Source organism: Cydia amplana, chromosome 11 (assembly GCF_948474715.1).
Source record: "Cydia amplana chromosome 11, ilCydAmpl1.1, whole genome shotgun sequence".
In the NCBI taxonomy this organism is placed as follows: domain Eukaryota; kingdom Metazoa; phylum Arthropoda; class Insecta; order Lepidoptera; family Tortricidae; genus Cydia; species Cydia amplana.
The window spans coordinates 8,289,922-8,310,586 of record NC_086079.1 but is presented as its reverse complement, the minus strand read 5'-3'; the positions used below and the strand labels follow the sequence as shown (position 1 = coordinate 8,310,586).

At 40.4% G+C, this 20,665-nt stretch overlaps 1 protein-coding gene across 2 annotated transcripts in view; it reads left to right on the top strand.

Moving 5' to 3' along the window:
• The window catches only part of LOC134651927 (potassium voltage-gated channel protein Shab), an 84,080-nt gene extending 63,852 nt beyond the window's left edge, over positions 1-20,228 (top strand). Inside the window, exons 3-11 of one of the 2 annotated variants that reach the window (XM_063507041.1) lie at positions 11,718-11,959; positions 12,526-12,552; positions 13,265-13,492; positions 13,712-14,018; positions 16,746-17,592; positions 18,328-18,452; positions 19,061-19,159; positions 19,480-19,557; positions 19,885-20,228. In XM_063507041.1, the coding sequence (XP_063363111.1) occupies positions 11,787-11,959; positions 12,526-12,552; positions 13,265-13,492; positions 13,712-14,018; positions 16,746-17,592; positions 18,328-18,452; positions 19,061-19,159; positions 19,480-19,557; positions 19,885-20,043 (2,043 nt within the window). In that variant the 5' untranslated portion in view covers positions 11,718-11,786 and the 3' untranslated portion in view covers positions 20,044-20,228. The other variant, XM_063507042.1, reaches the window with a different exon arrangement.
• Positions 20,229-20,665: the final 437 nt, after the last annotated feature.

The window sequence follows — 20,665 nt, the reverse complement described above, 5'->3', positions numbered from 1 at the left end:
TGAAAACGTAACTCTAGTGTATTTCTTTTCTTTACGTATTTCAGCTCACTGTCTTGAGTTCACAGGCCCGTCTATATCCTTATGAGCACGCTTGGACTTTACCCTACTATAAGTATTTAGTGAGGGCGTCGGAGGCATCTTTAACACTAAAAGCTACTCGTTGTTTCCTGTTACAGCCGACGGCCATACCGTGAAACTATTAATTTTTCTTCTTGAACAAGCCTTTAACAATTATATTGCTAGGTAGCGCTGCGTGTACCTACTATGTACATTGTAACACGAAGCGTTTTCCGGCTACGAACCGAAAATACAATGCCGATGCCCGCAATTCTAGAGGATGTAGCGAGTGATCTTTTGTTGATTATATAAGCCCGATAAACAAAGATCATAAAAGGCTAAAAGCTTTTATATTTGCAAAGTTTGACCCCATTTCGAGGCTGGAAGCATTTCGTCACACGTCGTAATGACGAGACCGAGTGGCGCCGCGGTAACGAGCTAGCTCATTGCGCCGAGGGTGAGGGCTCTGATGTAATTCTCATTGCTTACTGAGGGCCGGCAACTATTCGCCTCAGATAAACCAGAATTATCTTCACGTTACAAAATATGAGTAATCGGAGATCACAAGTTATATTGGTTAGCCTCAGGTTAATGATCGTCTTTGCTTTTCTAGCCATTAGAATAACGATCTGTTATTCGGGGCTCCCTGCACGCCATCGCCACTCCGAGATAATGGTCTGGTTTGTACATCTACTTACACATGGGAGCCTGGGGTCCGCTTGGCAACTAATCCCAGTAATTGGCGTGGGCACTAGTTTTACGAAAGCGACTGCCATCTGACCTTCCAACCCAGAGGGTAAACTAGGCCCGTATCGGGATTCGTCCGGTTTCCTCACGATGTTTTCCTTCACCGAAAAGCGACGGTAAATATCAAATGATATTTCGTACATAAGTTCCGAAAAACTCATTGGTACGAGCCGCGGTTCGAACCCGCGACCTCCGGATTGCAAGTCGCACGCTCTTACCGCTAGGCTACCAGCGCTTTTTACGTACGCATAATGTAGATGGCGCGTGCTTTTCAGGCTCTTCGCGAGTTTCCCCCTAAGTTAAAATAAAGACATTTGGGGCTCACAAAAAGAAGGATAAACTGACACAACAACAACAAAACAACTGCCGTATTCGAACTTCAAGATATTCACAAGAGACGACACGTACTAGATCCATTCTAGATACGTTATAGTTTAGATTTCAACTAGTTCTCTTTTGCAACGCAATTCGGGCAACAAATGTCACTTTTACGTTAGATAGAGTCAGATATCTATTAGATGTGAATTGGATCTCTAAGCCATATCTTGTGAAAATCGTTCACGAGTATCTCCAGAATCGCGCAAATGTCAAATTTGTCAGGTTAGATCGTAAACATATCGTTATCGTATCTTGGTGATGTCTAAAAGATATCTAACAGATGTCTATTTCAAAATCCGAACCGGGCCTTAAGTAGGGAGTCCAATAATTATAAAATATTGTTTAGTTAGACCATAGTTAGACTAGGAAAATTGCTTGTAGGGACTAGACTAGACTAAAGGAGGCCAATTCGAACGTAACGAAGATATCATTCTGATGTCAGTCTACGTTCGAATTAGCCAGTAAGTAGTTCTATTTCACTTCAAATAAGTACGTAAGTTAAAAGTTTCAAGTCTTGTATATTCTTAAAAACGATACTACGATCTTTTTTGTACATTTTACTAGCTACAAGTAAATCCCAAATTGTACTAATTTAAACAACAATGGACTGAATGACTTCCGTTTCTATGAAGGTACCGCGAAAGCAATTTAACGCCCCAATAACTACAATGAAATGCTTTAACAAAACCAAAATAACCCTAATTTGCTATTAGACACTCGATCTCGATGACTTTCTGAATTCCATGTCAGCTGTCCAAGCCAGACAAAAGAACCGCGCCTGTTACTTATCGATATAAAAGGTTAGATTATAGCTTTGAAAGTGAAAAGGTTAATACCCACTGAAAGGTTGCTGAAAGGTTAGAGTTTGAGGACCAACACACTTTATGTAATCCATTTTAAAGTGGAGGAAAGTCATAGTTAGCTGCAGAGTAGCTGGCTATGTAAAAGGGAACAGATTTTTCTGTAGCTTACTGAAGGTACATATCGGTGGTGTATTTAGTATAGTCAATCACTTTGAAATTTAGTTATAAGTAGTAGTGTAAAATATCCATCTTTAGGATTCAACGATGAAGTTCTAGTTTTAAAGTGACAAGTTTCTAATTAAGGTTGATAATTATTGTAGGTACTGTTTGAAGTTAAATTAAGAATTACTTGCGTGTTACTTTTTGTAAATTAACATTTTATCGTACAAAAAACATGAAAACCCATTTACAACGTTTGGTCTTATCAGATTGTAATTAAAATAAGTACTACATTATCCGTTAGAACCTGTTTAAATTTTATGATAGTTATAATAGCAATGGTTTGTATTAACTTTATTACTAAGACCTGATTACCCAACTACGTTTAATAATTATGTATGTATGTGGGTGAGATAGAACCGAGGGCGTCAAAAGAACCGAGTCTATTTTTTGAATAAATTACTGTTTCTGAACTGTGACTTATTGTAGTTTGAGTAGGGCGAGGAGAGTTAGTCTGCTGGCCAATGCAAACTTTGGCAAAGGGCCGTTTGCACATTTTATACTTGCGTTTAGTAGCAAATGTGTGAACTCGCACTTGACATTTATCGTAAAATTGTGCCTACTTTGATCCATAATTTGAAATTAGTCAAAATTTTAGAATTATTATATTTTGATAGGTATGTTGAATTGTGGATATATGTATATACCTATGCCAATTTAAAGTAAACCATAACTACAATCATGTTGTAATATTTAAATGAAGTTGTGTGAAAACTGTTGGAACACAATTACCCAGCGGGGAGCAAGGAAGGCACACTTTACGGACGGTAGGCAATCAATATGTAAACAGGCCCTATTAACTCAGAGAAAAGGAGTATATTCCAACTTCGAACAGAAAGCGTTTATACACATACTCGGATTTATAGATAGACCATTAACACAATCACACATGACAGGTGTTTTGAAACGCTTTCGTGACCCAAGGTAATCTAGCGCCAACCGAGCTCATTCTTAAGCTGTTTTTACACCAGAGTTAAATAAGCAGCTTTGCGTTTTCATAAAAACCGGGTAGAAAAAACTTAGCTGAGCTACGAGAAAAGCACGCACGTGGATAAACATTGTTACTTTGATTCATTAATATGATTTTTATGACATAACTTCGTTGACAAACACTTCTACCTAAGTACGCAACGCGACAGTGACAGCAGTCTTTGTTTGTACGGCTACCATCAGTTTGTCACTGACATAACGCCGTCGAGAACGTAATTTACTTTCTATACATCTCGCGTATATGTCAGTTTTGACACTGTCAGTGACTCATGGTACGGGCTTTGGTCGTCATTGTTGCGGTCTCGTTGCGTTGTCGCGTAACTTCAAAAACGACAACTTTCCTAGTATTTAGTACTTAGTATTTAATATCTGGGTGACCGAGCTTCGCTCGGAAAACATATAAAAACTCGAAAATGCGCGTTTTCCCAGAGATAAGACCTAGCTAGATCGATTTTTCGCCCCCGAAAACCCCCATATAGCAAATTTCATCGAAATCGTTAGAGCCGTTTCCGAGATCCCCGAAATATATATAAATAAATAAATATATAAATAAACAAGAATTGCTCGTTTAAAGGTTTTAGATAGATAGATAGATAAAAGAAAGTCAGTATGGTGAACCCACTCTGCAAGAAATAATTCAAATCACATTCAACTTCTTTTCTTTTTATATTTCTAAATATAAACTGCTACCCATTTTTATTACATGGGTATTTAATTGCAGGAGCGAGGGAACTGCTTTATTTAATAACATTTTAATTCCTGGGTTTGGTGCATTAAAAAGTAGGCACTGAATTCTCAGCTAGAATATTTAGACCCGAAAATTGTTTTGAAAAAACTACAGGCATGGCATGAATTATCTAAGTACGTTTAGGTACAAATATGTATTAGGCTATGGCTATATTTTGTGACCTTGTTTTCTTTTATATTCAAGGTGCACAATACTTGTAGGTATATCAAGTTGAAATATGTAGTTTGTGCAATGAAAGTAGTTTCTATTATTAGATTAGGGTCGATCAAAGGCTCGATACGGTCGCAGGGAGCGCCACGCGAGCCGGTAATCGATTGCACCCCCGCCCGTCCGCGGCTCTCTTGATGTTCTCCAAACAAATAATAGTTTCCTTCGCTCATACCACAGTATAGGGACCATAACCTATACCCGAACATGTAGAAATTCACTTCCGACATTTCTTTCCGTATGATTACAAGTCGTAGGTAGCATTTTTTCGCTCTGAAAGTTACTTTCATTTGAAGACAGACAACTTTATATAAATATACTCGGGCCATACCAACACAAGGTAGTCGGAACTAGGGGAATATGTTTGCTGAGCGAGGCATGTCACGGAGCCGCCCGCGAGACTTTGGGTCGCCGGGTGAAATTGCTTAGGCCGTAATTCCGTTATGTTATGGAGGTATTATCTGTTAGTGAAGCTAATATTACGGTTTTAGTGTACCAAATGTAAGGGGGATTTGTAACGTGAAATTAAATTGCGTATAGAAGAGTACGGACGCTGGTTTTTCATTTCAAAATGCATGTTTCCAAAAATGCCATGTGTGCTACGCCGTAGCATTTTGCCCTTTGTAGAATAAAAGTATCGTACTGGGCCGGCAGGCCATTAAAACTTTTGATATCCGTTACTGCGTTACTTTGATTTTACGTTACTTAAATGTCAGTGATTACATTTCAACTTTGATTTATTTAATCGAATACTTCCCGACTCCAAGGGTTATACACTAACCAAACTGATAGCATAACTAATGAAATAAATTAACATGATACAATTCCGGAATAAAAATAATATTAAGTAAGAAACATCCCAGGATTCCAATAATAAATAAGGACAATTGCTGAAAATATAGAATGTTCACACCCTCATAAGCCAACGTTAATGTCAAGCCACGATTTATTCAGCTGCTGACGTCAGACTATTGTGGTTGGAATTAGTCATAATATTTCTCGTCACCATTGTGATTTATGAGCGCCATGGCGGCGACTATTGAAACGCTGTTCACCCTGAACTTTTGTTTGACGAATGTGGCTTTCGTAAGCAAAGTACAGCGTCGCTAGCAACCAAATTGAACACATTCAGGACCTTCGTATCGATCTGGGTACATTTTATGGCTTTTTAATAGCTACGGCTTGATGGGGGCGATCAATCATTTATATAAAGTTAATGGATATTCAAATTCGAAGCGAGCAGCAATACTAACAGGGACGCACTTAACTGACCATTGGTGGTCTTTATCTCGTTACATTAAGGTTTACACACAATCAGCGATGGTACACGACACACGTTTGTGTAAACCGTCGAACGGCATCAAATATGAATGGCAGCGGCTACGCGGGGGAAGGTGCCAGATCAATCCAAATGAACACTCGGTTCTTTGATCAGGAGGTCAGATTGGGTATAAAGGTCAATGGACGAAGTGACACATCGCAAAAGAGAATACTCAGACAAAACAGACTATATTTTTTAAGTTACTGGCTTTTGGCTCCAAGGATACTCTTGTCATTATGAAATATTGACTATATTTGTGGCTAAACGTTGCGTTTGCTGGTTCAGATAAATTTTCGTAAGGTACACACTAGGTATACCATTTTTTACCTCATAAATTTTAATGACAAGGTGGTGAGCAAGAGCGTGACTTTGCATAATATGGCGCAGATAGAATAATATCAAATTTTGTGATTTGGTATTGCAATACGGAGTAAATTATTTCATAAACAAAGTGTATATTTACGTGTAATCTAAATAAGATTATTTGAGAATCCAGTTTTTTATCCATCTCATCTAAAGAGTAGCTCCAATTACATAGCCGTAAATTCTGCTAATTGAAACTGTCTCAAATCTTTCGAAACTTCCCTGACGCAGATAAAATTAGTTGGAGAGCTAATGTTAGCGCTTAATGAACTTACATTAAATTGAGGCAGGTGTAGAGACAGATTTAGGGATGAAAAGGTCACGGACAGCCCGGACAGGAGAGATGAGGTTGCCTCAGTGCCACAGACCTAAAGATTATACTAGATGCCGCAAGCACCCTCAAATTTTTGCAAACCAAACGTGTCGATTATGTCATATTACCTACTGTCACGACACGGGAGCAATTTATATATTTTTTTACTTTGGTTACATGTTTACCAACATGGCGCAATATAGTCCCAATGCCTGCTGAGACCGGTTCATGGGTGTCTATGGTTGCATCTGTGAACGGGTTCCAGCAGGCGTTCTACATGACATAAAAGCTCTCCAAGGGGCCTCTACGTGTTGGATCTGTGTCCCCACGCAAGCCTATCAAAAGACCGGGATTATAGGCTCGTGAAATCGAAGGAGATACAAATAATATCCTATTTTAGAAACAATCTTCCTACAGTTAGAGCGACACGAAAAGAGAATGCAAACGAACCGTTAGTTATAGATACTATTCTAACAAACTCAAATAAAAAAAATTGCGTTGTTTTACCAACAAATTTCTATGGCTACCTTCGGTCGCCATTTTGAGGTCAGTCCGACGACACTACTCTTTGGTCCGATGTCATCATAATATTGCATGTCATCTGTTTTTCATAAGTAAACCAGAATCTAATCGATCGAGAAAATGCCAAACGAAACCTAATGTAAAGTAGAAAATAGTCACATGGCTTTTCGTGGTATCTCTCATGTCCTATTTACACTACTGTCTTATTACACTACTCTTTGATCTCTCATCCCCATACATTTTTTCTTTTCATTTGACGTTTGTCGATATACAATTGTCATCTTGGCTAGGCCCCCAGGAAGTGGTTATAACTTAGCTTCCAAGGTTTGATCTACACAAACATACTACTTTACCCGGCAATGTATACGAGTAAGTACCTGTATTTTGTATGTCTAGTTCAAAATGTTATCTGTGCCATATATAATCTGTGTCAGTGCTCCGTACCAGGGGTGTTGCGAATATCCGCATCCGCATCCGCAACCGCGGAACTTCCGCATTATTTTCAACATCCGCATCCGCATCCGCATAAAATCGATGCGGATTTAATGCGGATGCGGATGTGGAACAGGTCGGTACAGGAACGTCTTAGCATCGACGTAAGTGCTAGACTGCTAGGTAATTTAGTCATTAACCAAAAAACCTATTAGAAATGAGCAGTCAAGCGTGAGTGGGACTTAATGTACGGAACCCTTGGAACGCGAGTCCGACTCGCACTTGGCCGGTTTTTTGAAATAAAAATTACTAAAATGTAATATTTGACGTTTTTTATGGTACTATCTTGACATCCGCATCCGCATCCGCGGATGTGAGCCTTTAAAAATCCGCATCCGCATCCGCATCCGCGGATGTCAAAAAATCGGCATCCGCAACATCCCTGCTCCGTACCAATCCAATACGTCCCTTTCTCGGTCAAACTGTAGAAATAATGGATTCCGTGACGTATTAAAATTCCTCGGGCTGAGGATTACGTGAAGTAGTTTAAAGTCTGGATTTCGCAAAGGTTACTCTACAGCTGACCACATTCATTCCGTAGAGCTACTTATAGAGAAGTACCAAGAGTTCCGAAGACCGCTCTATATAGCCTTTATAGATTACCAAAAAGCCTTTGACACCATACTTCATGCATCAATATGGGAAGCCCTAACGGTTCAAAATGTAGAGAACAAATACATCAAGATTTTGAAATACCTCTATGACAATAATACTAGCAAAGTAAAACTGGAGTCTACGGGCCCACCTATACCAATTAAAAGAGGAGTGAGACAAGGGGACCCTATATCTCCCAAAATATTCATAGCCGTGCTGGAAATGGTTATAAGCAAATTAAACTGGAAAAGAGCTGGCTTGAATATCAACGGACAACGTATCAGCCACCTGAGGTTTGCTGACGACCTAGTCTTGCTGTCAGAAAACAGTGTAAATCTGGAGTATATGATAGACACTCTACAAAAATCAAGCAGGCAAGTAGGCCTAGAAATGAATTTCAGTAAAACAAAAATTATGACAAATTCATCAAAGCAGCCAATGATCATCGAAGACGTACCACTTGAATATGTCGATTCATATATATACTTAGGCAAGCTAATCTCTTTCGAAAAAGAAAGCAACGAGATGGAAATTGACAGAAGAGTAAAAGGAACATGGAAAAAGTATTGGAGCCTAAAGGAAATTTTCAAAAGCCAGATACCTATAAAGATTAAGAAAAAGTCATGGATACCTGCCTATTGCCATCGCTCACTTATGCTTGCCAGACGTGGAAATTCACGAATCAAATAAAAAATAAAATAACCTCCTGCCAACGAGGTATGGAGAGAAGCATGTTAAAAATCAGAAAGATTCAAAAAATACGACACTCTAACATAAGACAAGTATCTGGAGTAATAGACGCCCTAAGCTACTCAAAAAAAATGAAATGGCGGTGGGCAGGCCACGTAGCCCGTATGAGCGACGGTCGCTGGACAACGGTGCTAACTAAATGGCCAGGACCGCTCGGCAAAAGAAAGCGAGGAAAACCAAGAGCCAGATGGGAAGACGACATCACACACGCGGCTGGCAAACAATGGATGACACAAGCCAACGATCTCTATCGCCAATCTAAGCCAATGGTCTCTACCATTGGTCATCTCTGGAGGAGGCCTTTACCCTCAGCTAAGAGGGGTTCTCGCCTGACATTGCTTCACTTTATTATTATATTATATTACCATTGACTATTGACATTTAAATTACTATCTGCATTTTGATGACTGTATTATCTTATTTTTTTATATTTTTTATTATTCTAGTATGAAATGACATGAAAATATTCCATTTAGTTAAATGTATTAAACTTAATGAGTAATTATAAATAAAAAAATGCATGATAGAATAGGGACCTATAGAAATGTACTGTGACTTTCTACGAAGCATGTCTTTATGTGATAATTAATACTATGTTATGTGATTGTGTATTTTATATTCGCGAGAAATAAAAGGCTTTTTTATTTTATTTATTTTTATTTTATCTTGATGTCAAGATAAAATAAAAACCGCGGATGTCCGCATCCGCATCCGCGGATGTGAGCCTTTAAAAATCCGCATCCGCATCCGCATCCGCGGATGTCAAAAAATCGGCATCCGCAACATCCCTGCTCCGTACCAATCCAATACGTCCCTTTTTCGGTCAAACTGTAGAAATAATGGATTCCGTGACGTATTAAAATTCCTCGGGCTGAGGATTACGTGAAGTAGTTTAAAGTCGCAACATTTATCTCGTGTGATGCTCCATTAATTACTTTCCTGCGCTGAATATTTATGACAAGGAAATGGGTCTCTTTGTCGTCGGTAATTTTACTGCTTTGAATATTAGGTAAACGGAAATGGAAGAGAGTTGAAAAACGTGTAGCACGTTTAGGCTTTTAATACCTATCTGGGAAACCGAGCTTTGCTCGGAAAACGTATAAAATCTCAAAAATGTGCGTTTTCTCAGGGATAAGACCTAGCTAGATCGATTTTTCGCCCCCGAAAACCCCCGTAGAGCAAATTTCATAGAAATTGTTAGAGCCGTTTCCGAGATCCCCAATATATATATAAAAAAATAAATAAATAAATATACAAGAATTGCTCGTTTAAAGGTATTAGATAGATAGATACTGCAGACATTTCAATTGATAATGATAAAACGAATAGTCCTCATCATAATATCAGCCGAGATTTCCATTGCTGGCCATAGGTCTCCCCCAAGGATGTCCACAATGTTAATACCGACAGGTCGTGCGCGTCCTCAGTGTCATCTTCGTTTCCTGCGGTAGTCGGATTTACCATGTTGAGGGTTTAATACACAGACCAACCCCTTCTGTGGTTTAATATTTTCTCTTCTCCAGTTCGCTACTCAAGAACCATTATGTCCCAATGGCCGAGTAACTATCTGTACCCATTTTAAATTATAGTTACATCCTGGGTTTACGACATCTGGATTATGCTTTATACTCGTACGGTATTATGTTAGTAGTAATAAAAGGAAATTGTTATAAATAGGTATAAAGGGGATTTTATAGGGCGGATTCATGTTTACTTTTATGTTGCATTTAGTTCCTAAGGCGGTTTTACAGATACATATTCCGACCTAGACGCTGCAAATAATAAGAATAAGAATAAGAAACCATTTATTGCAACACAAAAAGCATACAGGTTACAAAACATAAAGGGATTGAAAAAATAAGAATAATTGTGCGGCAAAAGGAACGGGCTCAGCATACGCTGCGTCAGTCATTTCATTACAAATTGCATAATGCCAATTTGATCTTGTTTTGACAAAATACGCTCGTGGATCGCTGTTACTCATATATTGACGCGAACGAGATGCACTGCAAGTACCCTAATATCATATCAATAAGATATTTTATAACTTTTATAAGTTAGAATTCCGCTCTTTTAGACACATGCTACGCCGTAGCTTAGCAGGTTATTCCGTTTTGTAGAGCTATGACCCCATTTAGAATAGTGTATTATCAGCACTTTTATGCTCAATGGATTTCAAATTGATGTTTTTATTCATAAACGTCCTATGTTATGACCTATCGGTGTTATATAAACGTTATTCGCTTCTAAGTAACATTATAGTAAAATAAAGTCTTGTTTTGTCTATCATAGTGAATTTTGTCTTTATTAGAATATTAATAAGGGCCACTTGCGCGTTCCAGGGTTAGCCAACCAACTCGAGAGTTAACCGTTTAGCGCCACTTGCACCATCCCACTAACCAGGGGTTAACCGGTTAAACCGCTAATCCAGTGTCAAATTGTACTCGTAACCATGGTAAATAGGTTATAAAGGTTTAAAAATTACTGTTAACTCTGACTTACTTGGCTAATCCTGGAACGTGCAAGTGGCCCCAAGGGGATAAAAGGTATAGCCAATAAATCGCACAGAAACTCACCGACGACGTACTTAGTTTGCTATTGAAATAGAGTGTTTGGCTGTCGCATTATTATGAAAGTCGTTTTGGATAAGGACGTATGTTATCGTCAGGTAGTTTATTCAGAAACGTAAAATTAGATACTAATCTGATTTAAATGTCAGGCCGTCGTGAAACTGCGCTCTAGAACTGGCGCGAAGTACAGAGCACCAAGAATATGTCAATAGCATGCGTGTTCAAATTCAAAATGTTTTATTTGCAAATATAGGTAGTACATACAGTGATGGTAATTTTACAATAAGTGGTGTCGCTATATTTGACCAACAGGCATGCAAAAATCATAATATGTACATATGTAGAAATGATTAAAATGTTAAGCATATTATTGTATGTTTAAGATTAAAATCAGACAGGTTGTCTTAAATCTAAATTAAAATAATGTGCATAAAATATGAATAGAAATCAATATCAAGGAATTAAATGACATGTGAATATACTACAGTTCCCATTAAAATACTAGTTTTATAATATCAAAACCCGGATGTCAAAGTTTAAATTTATATAGTAAATTAGAATACAAAAGTCGCAATGTGTTAGTGTATATGTCACGAAACTATTTAGTACAGTATGTATAAAGAAGTATTTATATTGTCTGCAGGATCATTGGAGTCGCGCGGTGGCAGTGGGTCGCCGATGAGGCGGCGCCGGGCACCATGAGCTAGCGGGCATGGGGGGCGAGGGCGCGGGCCGCGGCGCCGCGCGCTGGCAGGTGGGCGACTCGCCCCCGCGCGCGCCCATGGGCTTCGCGGCGCCCGCGCAGGACGCGCCGCTCGACCGCGGCCTGGCGCCTGCGCCCGCGCCGCCGCCCGGCCATGCGCAGCTACAGCGGACCCACTCCAGGTAATCTCGATACTATTCTATAACGACTAACTCCCATTTGTGTACCACCTCAATTATCTGGTAATGAGTGGTTTAGGGCACAAGGTGCTGTGTCCCGATCCCGGCATAGATGGAAAAAAGGACACCACAAAGGCACGAGTTTGGGTAATTTATTTTAATTTAAATATGGTAATAAAGTTATTTTATTAAATTGGTGGCTCTTTTGGATATACCTGCTGGATTATTTTATCGTCTTTTGTGCGACTGTAATACCTAGCACTTACTCAAAGGATGATAGTAGCTCATAAATTAGGTAATACTTCGGATTTAAGCAGCATATATTCTTGTTCCACGCAGTACCTACGTTTTCTGTTTTTTTCTTAACTAATTAACCCCGAAAAGCCTACCTACCTATAGACACCTACTTTTATAGTCTTATGTACAAAAGTAAGTAACCATTCTTTCATGACATTGCTAAATACCCATAGGCACATAAGTTATATCACCCATACATTTTCACTCTTTTAATGTTACACCACGACATAATACTTATTCGTACTTAAAATTGTCCTATTATTGGCCCACAGACCCACAATGGACCTCCAGTATTCGAGGTGATATTCGTATTAAGATTTTTATTGCAAAGTAATTTTAGGCAAGCACTAGAGCTAAGCTGTGAAGTAGTTGCATAAAGCATAGGTACCTACTGCTTTAGGCAAACGTAACACGTGGTTGACAAAAAGCTGACGGAGGTTTATATGTAGAAGAAGGAAGCATAATAGAAACCGATTTAAACATAATTGTTAAGCCGCTATTTTGCAATGCTTTTTGCAGCTCGCTTTTGAAGCCTCACCGCCAGAGAGATTATAAAACGTTGGATTTGAGGTTTGGCTCTTAGCGATTTTCTCGCACCCACTGAGCGAGCTTTTAAAGAAATTCAATGTCCAGTTTGACCAGAAATTGTAGAACCTTTCAAAAAAATAATATAAAAATGCGTTTGTCGTAGGACGTAATCGCTGGAATATTCATAAAAGCAAAATGAATCTACTTTTATTTCTTATTCTGACGTACAGAAATGATTTAGCTTGCTCACGCTTGCATTCACATGAATTCATTACTGACCGACAAGATAACTGAACATAAATATAGAACACATATAGAACGACGATTGCTCTTTAGGTAACATACGTAGTATTGTGTTCCTGGTGGTAAGGTTGTTAGCGCTCCCTAAGATGCACTTTGTTGATGGTCAACGTTCTCGCTTGTATTGCACGCGTTGTGATAAAAAACAAGCACATGCGGCATAATTCCCCCGGCACATTCCAGGTCGATGTCGTCGCTGCCGCCCGAGCCGTTCATGATGCTGCGCGCGAAAGCGCTCAGCAAGCGCGTGATCATCAACGTCGGGGGCGTGCGGCACGAGGTGCTGTGGCGCACGCTGGAGCGCCTGCCGCACACGCGGCTCGGCCGGCTGCGCGACTGCAACACGCACGAGGCCATCACGGAGCTCTGCGATGACTACTCGCTCCAGGACAACGAGTACTTTTTCGACAGGTAGGTTGTTTTTTTATTGAAACCTGATTGAAACTGACAGGAGAAGAATTCCCGATAGAGAAAGTTTACATCAACGTGGCCGGCGGGTGTTGTGAATTTGAAGCTACTTTTTCGAGAGGATACCTATTTTCTTAGTTTCAATAACATCAACATTTTTTGTTTCATACAATCCGTTTTAATATATGTACATCATCAAGTATCTTCATTGTTATTTTCCAGACACCCGAAGAGCTTTAGCTCGATCTTGAACTTCTACCGAACCGGCAAGCTTCACCTTGTGGACGAGATGTGCGTGCTCGCCTTCAGCGACGACCTGGAGTACTGGGGCGTGGACGAGCTGTACCTCGAGTCGTGCTGCCAACACAAGTACCACCAGCGCAAGGAACACGTCCACGAGGAGATGAGGAAAGAAGCCGAGAGTCTGCGGCAGCGCGAGGAGGAGGAGTTCGGCCAGGGCACCTGCGCGCAATACCAAAAGTGGCTCTGGGATCTTCTAGAGAAACCCACAACCAGTATAGCTGCTAGGGTAATGTATTATACCACCTTGTAACTAATCTTCAAACTATTTACCAATGCTGCCGAGGATTAATATGTTAATTTTAAGAATCAAAGGTGATGAAACAATTTAAGTAGAAGCTTTTTGTCGAACTGTGAGCTAGTACGGTATCTGGATTAAATGACTTTGCACAGTTGTTTGTTTGCAAATCGTAGTTAGTTATAAATTAAAAGTTGAAGCACACTTTGCCAATAGAAGTCAAACATTAGGATAATTGTTATTGTACTACATAGGTGCTGTCCTACTACACTTATACACTTTATAATATATTCACTCTTTGTACCTACATGACCATCAGCCTATACACTAACTACACAATACAATATGTCACTTAAATAACCTACATTGTATATACAGGCTGTTTTCTGAAACAGGAGCAATAAATTAAACTATAGGCTATACTCCTCAAACTGACCAACATTTGAATAATTTTACGGTTTAGACTCACTTGTTTTAAGTCACTCGCGCGACAACCGTAAAATTATTCAATGTTAGTATGTCTCACAGCAGTTTAAATTCGATGACCAACATTAGTTCAGCAACTTTAAAAAATTACTTGTGTTTTGATTTTTATTACACTTTAAAGTTTATTCTAAGACGAATGTATTGCAAATTTTGTTATGTTTAAAGCGTGACAAGCAACGTCAAACACACTGATGTCAGCGTACATTGAAGGCAATATTTATTTTGAATGAAAAAGAGGAAGTATAAAGCATTCATAGTTTTTAGAAGTTGTTTAACAAAAGTTTTATAGTTTTAGGAGTATAATATACGTTTTAATTTTTTGCTCGTGTTACAGGCAACACTCTGTATAATTATATAAACGTAACATATTGTTATTAAGTACATTATTTCGTTTTTAACTCTACGCTAGAATTATAACATACATACACATGTATAATATACTACACGTTTAAGATATTTAGCACCTCCTAATGTTTTCAATAAGTCTGCTTCGTTAAAATATGTTTTTTCAATTCAAAAGAAAAGCATAATTACCTACGAAGCAAGCTTTTACAAGCAATACTAATAGGCACGTAAATATAGCTTTGTTGTTTTCGTTGTGTTTGTGGTGCATGAATAACATCTATCACTGTCTCCCCTGTATGTAGTGGTATGTCTGTTGGCATCGATTTGTGGTATGAACTGTGGTGTTGTGTCCATGTCGTGTCGTGCGCCGCGATCGCTTTTGTCGAAACTGTGCTCAATGTCGTTAATGGCTTTCTGGGCCCGTTGTCTAACGATTCTTCTCGCTTAGCACAATGTCTTTCGACAACAGCGGTATCTATTGTGTAAGTATGAACGATTTGATATTTATTATCTATTTGGATTTGTATCTACTGCATTTATTTAAAGTTTACTTATACCTATACACATATCACGTATTTATTATGTTCGTAAGAATACAAACTTGATAATGTAAGTTACCTGAAGATTTGTTTCTATTAATAATGTATTATTTTATATTGTTTCAATAATTATTCAAATGTATTGCACTATATTAAGGATGTGTGTTGTATTGTAACTTCACTATAGATATTTATTAAACAGGTGGTTCTATTGTAATATTGCTAACAAATGTGCGAACATTAAGTCCTAGTGACTAAGGGGACAATATTCGTGCTTTTTTCAGTACATCTTAAAAATTTATGCAAACTATAAATTATAAACAAACTTCATAAACGATGTGCTGATAGTACTATACTTTTATGAAAAATTCGCAAATATTGTCCCTAGATGTATATTATTGAATGTGCATTATGTTTCACAAACAAGATGTGCGGTACGCGAGAACGAGCCATCTGCGATGTTTCTTAATCCTCACTTTTCATTACAGTTAACTTTTACAAAATGTTCACAGCCGCGTCGACCTTTCTCCAAAGGGGGTAACCCTAAAAACAAAGCTTAATTGTTGTCGCAAAGTTGCAAAGATGGGATGGGCTTACGCGATGTGACCAGCCGTCGCAGCGGCGGCGCTCCGCGGCCCTCGTGCGGGGCGGCACGGGACGGGCGCGCGCCCTGCGCACGCGCGTGCCCAGTGCGCGGCCCGCGCCCGCGCCGTCTCCCACTACGGCTGAGCGTCGCCTGCCGGCGTCCCACCCGCCTCCGCTCCAGCTCCCTCCGTGTCCCACACACGCCTCCCTTCCGCCCCGTTGTACTAAATCCCATCAGTGCTTAGAAACGCTTCGTGATCTCCGACTAACACTACTAACCGAGGGACACGGGCGACGGACGGACGCGCGTTCACAGATTTCCACCCACACCGCGGCTACGCTCGTCCGTCCACCCCGGTGCTAAAGTAGTTTAATATACCTACCTACTACACTCGACCACACAACACTACTAACATATACACGAATAGATGTTATTTTTACACCAAAATTGAAGCATTAACTGTAAGACCTTATATATTTACATAAGATATTGGCTTTAATCGTCTATCTAATATCTACCTGTAAATACATACCTATACCTAACATACCTATCATCGTAGATTAATTTGTAAAATATTTAGGACATACATACTCTTATTACTCTGTATAGACACTGACATACTTACTATATATTAAAAATATACCTATCTGACACATGTGACACACTATAGGGACCCATAATTGAAGTAGAGTCGATGCGAAGGCAGCGGCGGTGGCGCTCGGAGCCCCCTGCCGCCGCTGACCGCACCGTGCGTGCTTGCAGGTGATCGCGGTGATATCGATTCTCTTCATCGTGCTGTCCACGATAGGGCTCACTCTCAACACGATACCCCAGATGCAAGTGTACGACGACAAGGGCGCGCCCATGGACAACCCGCAGCTGGCCATGATCGAGGCGGTCTGCATCACGTGGTTCACGCTCGAGTACGTGCTGCGGTTCAGTGCGTCGCCGGATAAGTGGAAGTTCTTCAAGGGCGGACTCAATGTGATAGATTTACTGGCGATCTTGCCATACTTCGTATCTCTCTTCCTACTCGAAACGAACAAAAACGCGACGGACCAGTTCCAGGATGTCCGTCGCGTCGTACAAATCTTCCGTATTATGCGAATCTTGCGTATCCTCAAACTCGCTCGACACTCGACCGGGCTCCAGTCGCTCGGCTTCACACTCAGAAACTCATACAAAGAACTCGGATTGCTCATGTTGTTCCTCGCGATGGGAGTGCTCATATTTTCCTCGCTGGCGTACTTCGCCGAGAAGGAAGAGCCGGGGACTAAATTCATATCCATTCCGGAAACGTTCTGGTGGGCCGGCATCACTATGACCACAGTCGGATACGGTGACATTTACCCCACGACCCCGTTGGGCAAGGTCATCGGCTCAGTATGCTGTATTTGCGGCGTGTTGGTAATTGCGTTACCCATCCCCATTATCGTCAACAATTTCGCCGAGTTTTACAAGAACCAGATGCGGCGCGAGAAGGCGCTGAAGCGGCGTGAGGCGCTGGAGCGCGCCAAGCGTGAGGGCTCCATCGTGTCTTTCCACCACATCAACCTGCGCGACGCCTTCGCCAAGAGCATGGACCTCATAGACGTCATCGTTGATACAGGTCAGTCCCGCCCGTATCGCTCGCTTTCGCCACTTTTCCATGCCATGGTGTCCTCCGCTCGTGAATGTGACTTCTTTCTTACTCATGCATGCTCTCAATTCTCATTTTTCATGTTTTTTGTAAATGTCAGTGATTGCATGAATGTCGATTGAGTGCACGATGCATCGTTCGACTCCGGACTCGCAGACATCCTCAAAACAGTTCACGTAAAGTCGCAGCTACAGCTCACCTCACGCGCTCGTTCCCACGAGGTGCACTCAGTGTTTTATTCCTTGTCTTCAGGTGACAAGTGCGTCCTCATTGAGGCGAGAGACGACGCCCGATGAGCTACTTGCTACTAGCACAGTCGTCCCGCTCGACCTCTTAGTAGTAAATCGTATCGGAGTCGGGCTCGCGTCGCGTGTAGCTAGCGATGTGCGAAGAAGACACTATATCTTAAGGTCGATTACATTGTCAGCGTAAGCCTAACGCTTTCTAGAACTAACTTCCGCTGTGGACTGTCCGATGTGTGTATCCGGAGGACACTGGATAATAGACTGTTCGTGTGACTGTGTGTTGTGTAGTTCACGCTGCTGCTATTTACCTCTTGCCATTTCTTATAAATGTTTACTTCGTTCGGTTAAATTAATCTAAACAATACATATAACTATCTGCCTATATATAGTAACTATACGTATAAAGGAGTAGGACTGTGAAATAGGAAAGCGATACGACTTAGATGGTGTGTGTCTCCAGGACACAACTTGTCGCAGGGAGACGCCAATAGCCTGGAGGGCGATGGGCCGGGCTCGACCGGCTGCTATAAGCAGTACGAGCACGCCGTCAGCAATAAGCTCCAGCAGAGTACTGACCCTAACCAGGTAAGGATCCTGTCAAACGGCTGGGTGCGTCCACCGTTTTACATTAGCCAATTCACTCGAGGTAATATTTAATGAAAAAAATATTTACACACCAACCGCAAAAATGTATTTCCTTTAAATGTTTTCTAAGTAGGTATTTATGTATGTAGTGTTATTGTACAGTCAAGTGCAAAAATATGGGTGTAGACAACTTACTCGAAATATGTCCCATAGTTCTTATTAATTTGCTGACATAAGGGCTATGGGATATATTTTAGAGATGATTTGTGCACCCATACTTTTACACTTGACTGTATTACCTAAAATGGAGTCATTTTAGGTAATACAGTAACCTAGTACAGAGAGTGGAGCAGTAGAGTGGTGCAACGTATAATAATCAATTCAAGGGGAGTCCCTTGAATTGATTATTATACGTTGCACCAATAAATACCAGAACTTACTTTAAAATCATTTATAAATTTTACTTATTACTACCGTGAAAGATTTACTGACTAGCCACTTCCTAGAGCTGCGCACAATACTAAGTTTAACCGTCACGCATGAGTTTTGGGACGCACCCGTGTTAGGGCGGTTTACGTGCACTTGGCTTGCTGATATAACACACAAAGTCACAGTTTCAGAGCAGCCCTCAGAAAGAGCGCCGCTACTCGATCGAAGGGCCGGACACGCCGGAAAAACGCTTGCTCATAAACCCCGAACCGTCTCCAGTAAGAACTCACACGTTTTACGCTAATAGTACTTAGCTCAATTTCTTAACTTCTTAACATAGCTTCTAGTTTCAGCCTGATAAAAGTTTGGGTTGGAGAAGCGAGCCCTTTGTAACGGGTCTTTTCCGAACTCTCGAGGTCTTGTGGCCTAAACCTTCAGCCAGTAACTTTTATTTATTATAAGTACCAAAATAGTTTAATTAGTATATTCGTTCTATATATTGTAATTTACACATCGTCTATGTCCGAATTCGAACTGCTTGTTAACCTCAAAATAGAACCCAGTTGTAGGTAGCTACTAATGATCTCTCTTTTTCTAGGAAAAGAAGATGGCTGACAAACAGTTAGACTTGGATCAGCTGCCTTCTGAGTTTGAGTGTTGTTTTTGCACGTTCAAGGTACTAAGATTATAACCCGGGCTAATATAACAGCAGCTTCTGATTTATTTTGATTAACTGACCAACTTTTTAAAGACTCCTGTGAAATAACATGTCTATAACATAGTATTTAAAGTTTCTGCTTACTATTAACAAATCTTTCGAAAGGCGGTAGCAGTAAGTACCTACACCTGTTTATTATCCATCAAACTGTCAGTTAAGAACGGACTTTTTTAAAGTTCTGAAGGTCAGGCGGCAACGTATTTCGAGTTGATCCCGTTTATAGACACATTTAACTATATTTTGAAATTTAGAGAATATAAATAAGAATATTGACGTTTGACATAGGGTTACAAGGAGTTCATAGACGCGGAACAATTGATGCCAATGCCAACGTCAGACCTGCGGCAGCCCGTGTGCGTAGAGCTGGCCTGTCTCCACCGTCACCCCGCGCCGCGCGCCTTGCCCGAGGCCACACCGAACAGCCTTGATAGCCCTGGTATGTAATCACCGCCTTTACTCCCACCAACACCACCTACTTAACTAATCTCAACACGGAACAGGTATACACCAAGTGATACGGTTAGTGGACCATTCGGTTTAGATGACTAGGTACCCTGAGTAGAACATCCTAGATATGTAGACTAACTAAAATTGATAAATGCTTACCATCACGCTAGACTATAGAGTAACAGATAAAGACCATAAGTAAACATACCATGTAGACACATCAAATGTTCATCCCGAAAACTAGCAAAATACGTCAATTCGCTTGAACCGTTCCAAAAAAATACTTAGGTAGCTGTGTATGTGTGAGCTATCAAACGTTTAGAGTATTACATTACTGTAGTGCAGGTACCTCATTAGGAATTCCAAATCATCTAGAAGTATGTATTAGGAATAGATATTGCCCTGTAGCCTGTAGACCTGTCAATTGTGGAAGTGTTCCAGTGATTGTTTATGTGTACATATCTATGTAATAGCACGTTACATCACCTCATTGCACCATTTACGAAGCAGCACACCACCTTACATGACTCCATGTCCGTGTGATGGTGCCCGGCTCTATGTGCGTCTTATGTCTTACGTTGCAGATACATTTGCATCATGCCTTACGCACCCTTTTCCT